Genomic DNA, 14,289 nt, shown 5'->3' on the forward strand with positions numbered 1-14,289 from the left:
ACACTCAGGGGTGACACTCAGGGGGTGACACTCAGGGGGTGGACATCAGGGGGTGACACTCAGGGGTGACAGGGTGGTGACACCTCAGGGGTGGCACTCAGGGGGTGACACTCAGGGTGTGACATTCAGAGGGTGACCAGTGTGGTGGCACTTGGGTGACACTCAGGGGTGGCACTCAGGGGTGGCACTCAGGGTGTGACATTCAGGAAGTGGAACAGGGTGGTGACACTCGGGGGACAATTCGGGGTGACAGGGTGGTGACACTCAGGGTTGACATTCAGGGTGTCACAGGGATGTGGCACTCAGGGGTGTGACACTCAGGGAGTGACACTCAGGGGTGACAGGGTGGTGACACTCAGGGGTGGCACTCAGGGGGTGACACTCAGGGTGTGACATTCAGAGGGTGACAGTGTGGTGGCACTCGGGTGACACTCAGGGGTGGCACTTCAGGGGTGGCACTCAGGGTGTGACATTCAGGAAGTGACAGGGGTGGTGACACTCAGGGTGACATTCGGGGTGACAGGGTGGTGGACACTCAGGGTTGACATTCAGGGTGTCACAGGGATGTGGCACTCAGGGGGTGACATTCAGGGGTGACAGGGTGGTGACACTCAGGAGTGACAGTATGGTGACACTCAGGGGTGGAACTCAGGGTGGTGGCACTCAGGAGTGACAGGGTGGTGACACTCAAGGGGTGACATTCAGGGGTGACACTCAGGAATGTGGCACTCAGGGGTGACATTCAGGGTGTTACAGGGATGCGGCACTCAGGGGGTGACATTCGGGGGATGACACTCAGGGTGGCACTCAGGGGGTGGCACTCAGGGGGTGACACTCAGGGGTGGCACTCAGGGGTGGCACTCAGGGGATGACACTCAGGGGTGACCTCAGGGGTGGAACTCAGGGTGGTGGCACTCAGGAGTGACAGGGTGGTGACACTCAGGAGTGACAGTATGGTGACACTCAGGGGTGTGACATTCAGGGATGTGACACTCAGGGGTGGAACTCAGGGGTGTGACATTCAGGGTGTTACAGGGTGGTGACACTCAGGGGTGACACTCAGGGGTGGCACTCAGGGGTGACAGGGTGGTGGCACTCAGGGGTGACGGTGTGGTGACACTCAGGGGGTGACATTCGGGGGATGACACTCAGGGGTGACACTCAGGGGTGACACTCAGGGTGTGACATTCAGAGGGTGACAGTGTGGTGGCACTCAGGGGTGACACTCAGGGTGTGACATTCAGGAAGTGACAGGGTGGTGACACTCAGGAGTGACAGTGTGGTGACACTCAGGGGTGTGACATTCAGGGATGTGACACTCAGGGGTGGCACTGTCCCCTCACCTCGATGGTGCTGTCCAGAGACCCCACGCTGTTTCCGCCGGCCCCGCTTGCCTGGGGGGGACAGGGGAGGGGACAGTGAGGGGACCCCCCAGGACACCCCAAATCCCTCAGGAGATTCCCCCAGGAACCCGAAATTGTCCCAGAAACCCCAAATCCCCCCCGGACACCCCAAAACCCGCCTGGAGCATCCCAAAACTCACCCGTGGACACCCCCAAAGACCCCATGGGACCCAAAAACTCCCCTTGGAGACCCCAAACTCCCTCCCAGTGCCTCCCAGTGCCTCCCAGTCCCTCTCCAGTCCCTCCCAGTCCCTCTCCAGCCCCTCTCAATCTCCCACCCAGTCCCTCCCAGTCTCTCCCAGCCCCACCCAGTCCCCCCCAATCCCCCACTCAGTCCCCCCCAGCCCCCGCCCAGTGCCCCCCAGTGGCTCCCAGTGCCCCCAGTCCCTTCCTGCCCCTCCCAATCCCACTCCCAATCTCTCCCAGTCCCACCCAGTCCCTCCCAATCCCACTCCCAGTCCCTCCCAATCCTTCTCCAAGTGCCTCCCACCCCCACCCAGTCCCTCCCAGTCCCTCTCAATCCTCCACCCAATCCCTCCGGTCCCTCCCAGTGCCCCCCAGTCCTTCCCAGTCCCTCTCAATTTCCCACCAGTCCCTCCCAACCACTCCCAGTCCCTCCCAGTCGCTCCCAGCCCCCGCCCAGTGCCCCCCAGTGGCTCCCAGCTCCCCAGTCCCTCCCTGCCCCTCCCAATCCCACTCCCAATCCCACTCCCAACCCCTCCCAGTCCCACCCAGTCCCTCCCAGACCCTCCCACCCCCTCTCAATCCCCCTCCTAGTCCCTCCCAGTCGCTCCCAGTCCCTCTCCCAGCACCCCCCAGTACCTCCCAATCCCCCTCCAACCCTTCTAAATCCTCCTCCAGCCCTTCTCAATCTCCACCCCAGTCCTCCCAGTGCCCCCCAGTCCTTCCCAGGCCCTCCCAGTCCCTCTCAATCCCCCCTCCCAACCCCTCCCAGTCCTTCCCAGTCCCTCTCAATCTCCCACCCAGTCCCTCCCAGTCCCCCCCCAGTACCTCCCAGTCGCTCCCAGCCCCCCCAGTCCCTCCCTGCCCCTCCCAATCCCCCTCCCAACCCCTCTTAATCTCCCTCCAGCTCTTCTCAATCCTCCACCCAGTCCCTCCCAGTCTCTCCCACCCCATCTCAATCCCCCATCCAGTCCCTCCCAGTCTTTCCCAGTCCCTCCCAGCCCCTCCCAATCCCCCCTAGTCCCTCTCAATCCTCCACCCAGTCCCTCCCAGTCCCTCCCAGTGCCCCCCAGTCCTTCCCAGTCCCTCCCAGTCCCTCTCAATCCCCCTCCCAACCCCTCCCAGTCCTTCCCAGTCCCTCCCAATCCCTCTCCAGTCCCTCTCAATCTCCCACCCAGTCCCTCCCAGTCTCTCCAGCCCCACCCAGTCCCCCCCAATCCCTCCCAGTCCCCCCCAGACCCTCTCAATCCCCCACTCAGTCCCCCCCAGCCCCCGCCCAGTGCCCCCCAGTGGCTCCCAGTGCCCCCAGTCCCTTCCTGCCCTCCCAATCCCACTCCCAATCTCTCCCAGTCCCACCCAGTCCCTCCCAATCCCACTCCCAGTCCCTCCCAATCCTTCTCCAAGTGCCTCCCACCCCCACCCAGTCCCTCCCAGTCCCTCTCAATCCTCCACCCAATCCCTCCCGGTCCCTCCCAGTGCCCCCCAGTCCTTCCCAGTCCCTCCCAGTCCTTCCCAGTCCCTCTCTATTTCCCACCCAGTCCCTCCCAACCACTCCCAGTCCCTCCAGTCGCTCCCAGCCCCACCCAGTCCCCCCCAATCCCTCCCAGTCCCCTCCAGCCCCTCTCATCCCCCACTCAGTCCCCCCCCAGCCCCCGCCCAGTCCCCCCCAGTGGCTCCCAGCTCCCCTAGTCCCTCCTGCCCCTCCCAATCCACTCCCAATGCCACTCCCAATCCCTCCAGTCCCTCCCAGTCCCTCCCAGGCCCCCCCCACCCCCTCTCCAGTGCCCCCCAGTGGCTCCCAGTGCCCCTCAGTGCCCCCCAGCCCCTCCCCAGTGCCCCCCAGTGCCCCTCAGTGCCCCCCAGCCCCTCCCCAGTGCCCCCCAGTGGCTCCCAGCTCCCCCAGACCCTCCCTGCCCCTCCCAATCCCACTCCCAATGCCACTCCCAACCCCTCCCAGTCCCTCCCAATCCCACTCCCAACCCCTCCCAGTCCTTCCCAGTCCCTCCCAGTCCCTCTCAATCCCCTTCCCAACCCCTCCCAGTCCTTCCCAGTCCCTCCCAGTCCCTCTCAATCCCCCACCCAGTGCCCTCCCAGTCCCTTACAGCCCCCCTAGCCCCTGCCCAGTGCCCCCCAGTGGCTTCCAGCTCCCCCAGTCCCTCCCTGCCCCTCCCAATCCCACTCCCAACCCCTCCCAGTCCCTCTCAATCCCCCACCCAGTCCCTCCCAATCACTCCCAGCCCCTCCCAATCCCACCCCAACCCTCCCAGTCCTTCCCAGTCCCTCCCAGTCCCTCCCAGGCTCCCCCAGTCCCCCGCCCAGTGCCCCCCAGTGCCCCCAGTCCCTCCCTGCCCCTCCCAATCCCACTCCCAATGCCATTCCCAACCCCTCCCAGCCCTCCCAGTCCTTCCCAGTCCCTCCCAGTCCCCCCCAGCCCCCGCCCAGTGCCCCCCAGTGGCTCCCAGTGCCCCCCAGTGTCTTCCAGCTCCCTCAGTCCCTCCCAGTCCCTCTCCAGCCCCTCTCAATCCCCCTCCCAGTCCCTCCCAGTCCCACCAAGTCCCTCCCAGGCCCCCCCAGTCCCCTCCCCCAGTCCCTCCCCAGTTCCCCCCAGTGCCCCCCAGTGGCTCCCAGCCCTCCCCAGTGCCCCCCAGTGCCCCCAGTGCCCCCAGTGCCCCCAGTGCCCCCAGTGCCCCTAGCGCCCCCGGTCTCACCGCTGTCGGACAGGTCCCGCAGGGAGCTGCTCAGCGCGCTCCGTTTGAGCCCCTCGGCCCCGAACGCCTCCTCCAGGGAGCTGCGGCTGAGCCCGTTCAGCGCCTCCCGGGGGGGCCCCGCGCCCCGCGGCCCCGCCACGCCCTTCTGCTTCTCCAGCTCGGCTGGGGACACGGGGACACACCGGTGACACACCAGTAACACCAGTGACACACCAGTGACACCCAGTAACACCAGTGACACACCGGTAACACACCAGTAACACCATTGACACACCAGTAACACCAGTGACACACCAGTGACACACCAGTGACACACCAGTGACACCAGTGACACATCGGTGACACCAGTGACACACCAGTGACACCCCCAGTAACACCAGTGACACACCAGTGACACACCAGTGACACCCCCAGTAACACCAGTGATACCAGTGACACCAGTGACCCCCGCACCCCGCGGCCCCGCCACGCCCTTCTGCTTCTCCAGCTCGGCTGGGGACACGGGGACACACCAGTGACACCAGTGACACCAGTGACACCCCAGTAACACCGATAACACACCAGTGACATCACTGCCCGCCCGCCCCCGCGGCCCCGCCACGCCCTTCTGCTTCTCCAGCTCGGCTGGGGACAGGGGACAGCGGTGACACATCGGTGACACCAGTGATACACAGTGACACCCCCAGTAACACCAGTGACGCACCAATGACACACCAGTGACACCCCCAGTAACACCAGTGACACCCCCAGTAACACACCAGTAACACACCAGTGACACCAGTGACCCCCCCAATAACACCAGTGACACACAGGTGACACACCAGTGACACCAGTGACACACCAGTACACACCAGTGACACCAGTGACACACAGGTGACACACAGGTGACACACCAGTGACACACAGTGACACACCAGTGACACCAGTGACCCCCCCAGTAACACCAGTGACACACAGGTGACACACAGGTGACACACCAGTGACACCAGTGACACACCAGTGACACACCGGTAACACACCAGTGACACACAGTGACACCAATGACACCCCAGTGACACCAGTGACACACAGGTACACACCAGTGACACCAGTGACACCAGTGACACCAGTGACACCAGTGACACACCAGTGACACCAGTGACACACAGGTGACACACCAGTGACACCAGTGACACACCAGTGACACACCGGTAACACACCAGTGACACACCAGTGACACCAATGACACCCCAGTGACACCAGTGACACACAGGTAACACACCAGTGACACCAGTGACACCAGTGACACCAGTGACACCAGTGACACACCAGTGACACCAGTGACACACAGGTAACACACCAGTGACACCAGTGACACCAGTGACACACAGGTAACACACCAGTGACACCAGTGACACCAGTGACACACCAGTGACACCAGTGACCCCCGCACCCCGCGGCCCCGCCACGCCCTTCTGCTTCTCCAGCTCGGCTGGGGACACGGGGACACACCAGTGACACCAGTGACACACCAATGACACACCAGTGACACCAGTGACACACCAATGACACACCAGTGACACCAGTGACATCCCCAGTAACACCAGTGACCCCCCCAGTAACACCAGTGACACACAGGTAACACACCAGTGACACACCAGTGACACCAGTGACCCCCGCGCCCCGCGGCCCTGCCACGCCCTTCTGCTTCTCCAGCTCGGCTGGGACACGGGGACAGCGGTGACACACCAGTGACACCAGCGACCCCCCCAGTAACACCAGTGACACACTGGTAACACACCAGTGACACCAGTGACACCAGTGACCCCCCCCGTAACACCAGTGACACACTGTAACACACCGGTGACACCAGTGATACACCAGTAACACCAGTGACACACAGGTGACACACCAGTGACACACCAGTGACACACCAGTAACACCAGTAGTGACACCAGTAACACACCAGTGACACCAGTGACACCAGTGACACACCGGTAACACACCAGTGACACACCAGTGACACACCAGTGACACACCAGTGACACCAGTGACACACAGGCGACACACCAGTGACACCAGTGACACCAGTGACCCCCCCAGTAACACCAGTGACACACTGGTAACACACCAGGGACACCAGTGACACCAGTGACAGCAGTGACACACCAGTAACACCAATGACACACAGGTAACACACCAGTGACACACCAGTGACCACCTCAGTGCACCCCCAGTCAGCCCAGTACCCACCAGTGCATCCCCAGGGCCCTCCCAGTGCTCCCAGTGCTCCCAGTGCCCATGCTGGTGTTCCCAGTGTCCCTCCCAGTGCTCCCAGTGCTCCCAGTGCTCCCAGTGCCCATTTTGGTGCTCCCAGTGCTCCCAGTGCCCATTTTAGTGCTCCCAGTGTCCCTCCCAGTGCTCCCAGTCCCCATTCTGGTGCTCCCAGTCCCCATGTTGGCGCTCCCAGCCCCCCCAGTCCGTCCCCGTGCTCCAGTGCTCCCAGTGCCCATTTTGGTGCTCCCAGTCCCTCCCAGTCCCTCCCAGTCCCCCCCAGTCCTTCCCAGTGCTCCCAGTGCTCCCAGTCCCTCCCAGTCCCTCCCAGTCCCTCCCAGTGCTCCCAGCGCCCATGTTGGTGCTCCCAGTGCTCCCAGTCCCTCCCAGTCCCTCCCAGTCCCTCCCAGTCCCTCCCAGTCCCTCCCAGTGCCCATGTTGCTGCTCCCAGTCCCTCCCAGTCCCTCCCAGTGCTCCCAGTGCTCCCAGTGCTCCCAGTGCTCCCAGTGCCCATTTTGGTTCTCCCAGTCCCTCCCAGTGCTCCCAGTGCCCATGTTGCTGCTCCCAGTCCCTCCCAGTGCCATGTTGGTGCTCCCAGTGTCCCTCCCAGTCCCTCCCAGTGTCCCTCCCAGTCCCTCCCAGTGCCTCCCAGTCCCTCCCAGTGCTCCCAGTGCTCCCAGTGCTCCCAGTCTCACCCTCCACTCGGTATTTCTCCATCTCCTGCACCTCGGCCACGGACTCGCGGAGGTCGCTGGCGAAGCGCAGCCGGTCCTGGGGCTCGGGGCGTTGAACACGATCAGCACCTTGCGCTCGCCGCCGGGGCTGCCGACAGCAGCTTGATCCCGAACTGGTAATCTGGGGGACAGGGGGTCAGGGACAGGGACAGGGACAGGGACAGGGACACCCCCTGGGGTCACCCAGCTTGATCCCGAACTGGTAATCTGGGGGGACACGGGGGGACACTGGGGTCAGGACACCCCCCCGGGGGCTGCCGACAGCAGCTTGATCCCGAACTGGTAATCTGGGGGGACATGGGGTCAGGGGGGGACAGGGACACCCCACAGGGACAGGGACAGGGACAGCAGCTTGATCCCGAACTGGTAATCTGGGGGGACAGGGGGGGACAGGGGGGGACACTGGGGTCAGGGACACCCCCTGGGGACAGGGACAGGGACACCCCACAGGGACAGGGACAGCAGCTTGATCCCGAACTGGTAATCTGGGGGGACGGGGGGGACATGGGGTCAGGGACAGGGACAGGGACAGGGACACCCCCTGGGGACAGGGACAGCAGCTTGATCCCAAACTGGTAATCTGGGGGGGGAATGGGGGGACACTGGGGTCAGGGACACCCCCTGGGGACAGGGACACCCCCCTGGGGACAGGGACAGGGACAGGGACAGCAGCTTGATCCCAAACTGGTAATCTGGGGGGAAACGGGGGGACACTGGGGTCAGGGACAGGGACAGGGACAGGGACACCCCCCTGGGGACAGGGACAGCAGCTTGATCCCAAACTGGTAATCTAGGGGACGTGGGGGGACACTGGGTCAGGGACAGGGACAGGGACAGGGACAGGGACAGGGACACCCCCCTGGGGACAGGGATAGCAGCTTGATCCCAAACTGGTAATCTGGGGGACAATGGGGTCAGGGGGGACAGGGATAGGGACAGGGACACCCCACAGGGTCAGGGACACCCCTCTGGGGACAGGGACACCCCCTGGGATCACCCAGCTTGATCCCAAACTGGTAATCTGGGGGGACATGGGGGGACACTGGGGTCAGGGACACCCCACAGGGACAGGGACACCCCCCTGGGGACAGGGACAGGGACAGGGACACCCCCTGGGGACAGGGACACCCCCCCGGGGGCTGCCGACAGCAGCTTGATCCCGAACTGGTAATCTGGGGGGACACGGGGGACACTGGGGTCAGGGACACCCCCTGGGGACAGGGACACTCCCTGGGGACAGGGACAGGGACAGGGACAACCCCATAGGGTCACCCAGCCTGATCCCAAACTGGTAATCTGGGGGGGAATGGGGACAGGACAGGGACAGGGACAGGACAGAGACACCCCACAGGGACAGGGACACCCCATAGGGTCAGGGACAGCAACTTGATCCCAAACTGGTAATCTGGGGGGACACGGGGGGACACTGGGGTCAGGGACACCCCCCTGGGGTCAGGGACACTCCCCATAGGGTCACCCAGCCTGATCCCAAACTGGTAATCTGGGGGGACATGGGGGGACACTGGGGTCAGGGACAGGGACAGGGACACCCCACAGGGACAGGGACACCCCTCTGGGGTCACCCAGCTTGATCCCAATCTGGTAATCTGGGGGGAAATGGGGTCAGGGACAGGGACAACGCTCTGGGGACAGGGACACCCCCTGGGGACAGGGACACCCCACAGGGTCAGGGACACTACCCTGGGGACAGGGACAGGGACAGGGACACCCCCTGGGGACAGGGACAGCAGCTTGATCCCAAACTGGTAATCTGGGGGGAAATGGGGGTCAGGGACAGGGACACCCCTGGGGACAGGGACAGGGACACCCTCTGGGGACAGGGACACTCCCCTGGGGTCACCCAGCTTGATCCCAAACTGGTAATCTGGGGGGACAGGGGGGGACACTGGGGTCAGGGACACCCCACAGGGACAGGGACAGGGACACCCTCCTGGGGACAGGGACAGGGACACCCTCTGGGGACAGGGACACACCCCTGGGGACAGGGACAGGGACAGGGACACCCTCTGGGGACAGGGACAGGGACAGGGACACCCCCTGGGGACAGGGACAGGGACAGGGACACCCCATAGGGTCACCCAGCTTGATCCCGAACTGGTAATCTGGGGGGACACGGGGGGACACTGGGGTCAGGGACACCCCACAGGGACAGGGACAGGGACAGGGACACACCCACAGGGACAGGGACACCCCACAGGGACAGGGACACCCCTCTGGGGTCACCCAGCTTGATCCCAAACTGGTAATCGGGGGGACAATGGGGTCAGGGACAGGGACACCCCACAGGGTCCCACAGGGTTCTGTGGGGTCCTTTGGGGTGCTATGGGGATTTTTGGGGTCCCACGGGGTGCTGTGGGGTGCAGTAGGGTTTTTTTGGGGTGCTGTGGGGTGCTGTGGGTTTTTTTGGGGTGCTGTAGGGTTTTTTGGGGTGCAGTGGGTTTTTTTGGGGTGCTGTGGGTTCTTTGGGGTGCTGTAGGGTTTTTTTGGGGTGCAGTGGGGTGCTGTAGGGTTTTTTGGGGTGCTGTAGGGTTTTTTTGGGGTGCTGTGGGGTGCTGTAGGGTTCTTTGAGGTGCTGTGGGGTTTTTTGGGGTGCAGTGGGGTGCTGTAGGGTTTTTTGGGGTGCTGTGGGGTTCTTTGGGGTGCTGTGGGGTTTTTTGGGGTGCAGTGGGGTGCTGTAGGGTTTTTTGGGGTGCTGTTGGATGCTGTGGGGTTCTTTGGGGTGCTGTGGGTTTTTTTGGGGTGCTGTAGGGTCCCCCCCGCCCCCCGGGGGCTCACAGGCGTTCTGGAAGAGCTGCATGTGCATCTCCACCAGCGGGAAGCTCTGCCGGAAGCTGTACGTCACCAGGATCTTCTTCTTCTGGAAAATCTTCGTCACCTGCCGGCACCTCGGGGTCACTGCGGGGCTGTGCTGGGACCCCAGCCCGGGACACCTCCCAGGAGCCCCCCAAGACCCCCCAGGACCCCCAAGGACCCCCCAGGATCCTCCCAGGATGCCCCAGGATCCCCCTACTCACCACCATGACCCCCCCCAGGATCCCCCACTCACCACCAGGATTCCCCAGGATCCACCCAAGACCCCCCAGGATCCCCCAGGACCCCCCCAAGACCCCCAGGACCCTCCAGGACCCCCACTCACCACTAGGATCCCTCAGGACCCCTCCCAGGATGCCTCAGGACCCCCCAGGACCCCCTCAGGACCCCCAGGAACCCGCCCAAGACTCACCAGAACCCTCTAGGACCCTCCCCAAGACCCCCCAGGACCCCCAGGAGCCCCCCAAGACCCCCAAGGACCACCCAGGACTCCCACTCACCACCAGGACCCCCAAGACCCCCCAGGACCCCCCTACTCACCACCAGGACCCCCCCCAAAGACCTCCCCAGGACCCCCCAGGACCCCCTAGAATCCCCCAGAACCCCCCCCCGGACCCTCCCAGGACCCCCACTCACCACCAGGACCTCCAGGACCCTCCCCAAGACCCCTCAGGACCCTCCAGGACCCCCCACTCACCACTAGGATCCCTCAGGACCCCTCCCAGGACGCCTCAGGACCCCCCAGGACCCCCTCAGGACCCCAGGAACCCACCCAAGACTCACCAGAACCCTCTAGGACCCCCCCAAAGACCTCCCCAGGACCCCCCAGAACTCCCCCAGGACACCCCAGGACCCCCCCAGGATCCCCAGAACCTCCCCAGGATCCCCCACTCACCACCAGGATTCCCCAGGATCCACCCAAGACCCCCCCAGGCCCCCCCAGGACCCCCTAGGACCCCCCAGAACCCCCCTGGACCCTCCCAGGACCCCCACTCACCACCAGGACCCCCCAGGACCCCCCCACTCACCACACAGACCCCCAGAACCTCCCCAGGACCCCCCTACTCACCACCAGGACCCCCCCAAAGACCTCCCCAGGACCCCCCAGGACCCCCTCAGGACCTCCCAGGACCTCCCCCAAGACCCCCAAGGACCACCCAGGACCCCCACTCACCACCAGGACCCCCAGGACCCCCTACTCACCACCAGGACCCCCCTCAAAGACCTCCCCAGGACCCCCCCAGGACCCTCCCAGGACCCCCACTCACCATCACAACTCCCCAGGACCCTCCCCAAGACCCCGCAGGACCCCTCAGGCCCCTCCCCAGGACCCCCCCAGGACCCCCAGGACCCCCCCGGCCCCCCTCACCACCAGCAGGTCGTGAACAGGAACACCTCGCGCTGGTGCAGCCAGGCCGCTGGGGCCGGTTCGGGTCGGGGACCTCGTAGAGCTGGCAGCAGCACACGAGGCGGCGGTGGGGCAGGGACAGCACCTGGGGACACGGGGGGACAATGGGGACATCGTGGGGACATCGTGGGGACACCGTGGGGACACGGCCACAAACCTCCCCTGGGGCAGGGACAGCACCTGGGGACACGGGGGGACAATGGGGACATCGTGGGGACACAGCCACAAACCCCCCTGGGGCAGGGACAGCACCTGGGGACACGGGGGGACAATGGGGACATCGTGGGGACATCGGGGACACGGCCACAAACACCCCTGGGGCAGGGACAGCACCTGAGGACACAATGGGGACACAGTGGGAACATCCTGGGGACATCCTGGGGACACGGGGACACGATGGGGACACAATGGGGACACCCTGGGGACACCCTGGGGACACGGCCACAAACCCCCCTGGGCAGGGACAGCACCTGGGGACACGGGGGGACAATGGGGACACAATGGGGACACCGTGGGGACATGGCCACAACCTCCCCTGGGCAGGGACAGCACTGGGGACATGGGGACACCATGGGGACATGGTGGGGACACAATGGGGACAGGGCCACAAACACCCCTGGGGCAGGGACAGCACCTGGGGACATGGGGGGACAATGGGGACATCGTGGGGACATCGTGGGGACACAGCCACAAACCCCCCTGGGGCAGGGACAGCACCTGGGGACACGGGGACACCATGGGGACACAATGGGGACATCGTGGGGACACCCTGGGGACACAGCCACAAACACCCCTGGGGCAGGGACAGCACTGGGGACACGGGGGGGACAATGGGGACATGGTGGGGACATCGTGGGGACACCCTGGGGACACGGCCACAAACCCCCTGGGGCAGGGACAGCACTTGGGGACACAATGGGGACATCCTGGGAACACCCTGGGGTGGGACACGGCCCCCAGACCCCCTGGGGACAGCAGTGGGGACACCCTGAGGTGCCCCATGGGTCACCTGGAACAGTTACCATGGGCCACCTAGAACCTGTCCCATGGGTCACCTAGAACCTGTCCCATGGGATACCTAGAACATCCCCCATAGGGCACCTGGAATGTGTCACTTGGGTCACCTAGAACCTCCCACATGGGTGACCTGGGACATTCCCCATGGAGCACCTAGAACCTGTCCCATGGGTCACCTAGAACACCTCCCACTCATGGGTCACCTGGGACACCCCCCCATGGGTCATCTAGAACATCATCCCCCCACAGGATCACCTGGAATGTCTCCTTTGGGTGGCCTAGAACCTGTCCCATGGGTCACCTAGAACACCCCATGGGTCACCTAGAACACCCCCTGTGGGTTGCATAGAACCTGCCCCATGGGTCACCTAGAACATGTCCCATGTGTGGCCTAGAACACCCTCCATGTGTCACCTAGAACCTGCCCCATGGGTGGCCCAGAACACCCTCCATGGTTCACCTAGAACCTGCCCCATGGGTCACCTAGAACCTGTCTCATGTGTGGCCTAGAACACCCCATGGGTCACCTGGAACCTGTCCCTTGGGTCACCTGGGACACTCCCACGTGTAACCTGGAACATCCCTCATGGGTTGGCTAGAACACCCCTCATGTGTCACCTAGAACCTGTCCCATGGGTGGCCTAGAACATTCCCTGTGTGTCATCTAGAACCTGCCCCATGGGTGGCCTAGAACACTCCCCAATGTGTCACATAGAACCTTCCCCATTGATAACCTAGAACACCCCCATGAGTCGCCTAGAACCTGTCCCATGGGTCACCTAGAACACCTCTCACTCATGGGTCAACTGGGACACAGCCCATGGGTCACCTGGAACATCCCCCATGGATCACCTAGAACCTGTCCCTTGGGTAATCTAGAACATCATCCCCACCACATGATAACCTAGAGTGTCTCCTTTGGGTGGCCTAGAACCTGTCCCATGGGTCACCTAGAACCTGTCCCTTGGGTCACCTGGAACCTCCCCCATGGGTCACCTAGAACCTGTCCCATGGGTCACCTGGGACACTCCCACGTGTAACCTAGAACATCCCTCATGGGTGGCCTAGAACCCCCCCATGTGTCACCTAGAACCTGTCCCATGGGTGACCTAGAACACCCCCCGTGGTTCACCTAGAACCTGTCCCATGGGTCACCTAGAACCCACCCAATGTGTGCCTAGAACACCCACCACGGGTCACCTAGAACACCCTCCATGAGTCACCTGGAACCTGCCCCATGGGTGGTCTAGAACACCCCCCAATGTGTCACCTAGAACCTGTCCCATGGGTGCCATAAAACACCTGGGACACTCCCATGGGTCACCTAGAACCTGCCCCATGGGTGGCCTAGAACACCCCCAATGTGTCACACAGAACCTGCCCCATTGATAACCTAGAACACCCCCCATGTGTCACCTAGAACCTGCCCCATTGATAACCTAGAACACCCCATGGGTCACCTAGAACCTGTCCCTTGGGTCACCTGGGACACTCCCATGTGTAACCTAGAATATCCCTAATGGGTGGCCTAGATCACCCCTCATGTGTCACCTAGAACTTGTCCCTTGGGTAATCTAGAACATCATCCCCACCACATGATAACCTGGAATGTCTCCTTTGGGTGGCCTAGAACCTGTCCCTTGGGTCACCTAGAACCTGTCCCTTGGGTCACCTGGGACACTCCCACGTGTAACCTGGAATATCCCTAATGGGTGGCCTAGAACACCCCCCGTGGATCACCTAGAACCTTC

General features: G+C 63.4%; 1 protein-coding gene across 1 annotated transcript in view; it reads right to left on the minus strand.

Moving 5' to 3' along the window:
- Nucleotides 1-1,260: 1,260 nt before the first annotated feature.
- Nucleotides 1,261-14,289, minus strand: part of LOC117009232 (IQ motif and SEC7 domain-containing protein 2-like) — a 54,968-nt gene continuing 41,939 nt past the window's right edge. Inside the window, 12 exon segments of the mRNA XM_033083470.2 lie at nt 1,261-1,376; nt 1,378-1,394; nt 4,295-4,456; nt 7,243-7,326; nt 7,329-7,402; nt 7,544-7,568; nt 7,646-7,652; nt 8,371-8,453; nt 10,078-10,177; nt 11,483-11,496; nt 11,499-11,522; nt 11,525-11,606. Coding sequence (XP_032939361.1) covers nt 1,320-1,376; nt 1,378-1,394; nt 4,295-4,456; nt 7,243-7,326; nt 7,329-7,402; nt 7,544-7,568; nt 7,646-7,652; nt 8,371-8,453; nt 10,078-10,177; nt 11,483-11,496; nt 11,499-11,522; nt 11,525-11,606 — 729 coding nt within the window. The 3' untranslated portion in view covers nt 1,261-1,319.

The sequence above is a fragment of the Catharus ustulatus genome, chromosome 32 (assembly GCF_009819885.2).
Source record: "Catharus ustulatus isolate bCatUst1 chromosome 32, bCatUst1.pri.v2, whole genome shotgun sequence".
NCBI classification, from domain to species: domain Eukaryota; kingdom Metazoa; phylum Chordata; class Aves; order Passeriformes; family Turdidae; genus Catharus; species Catharus ustulatus.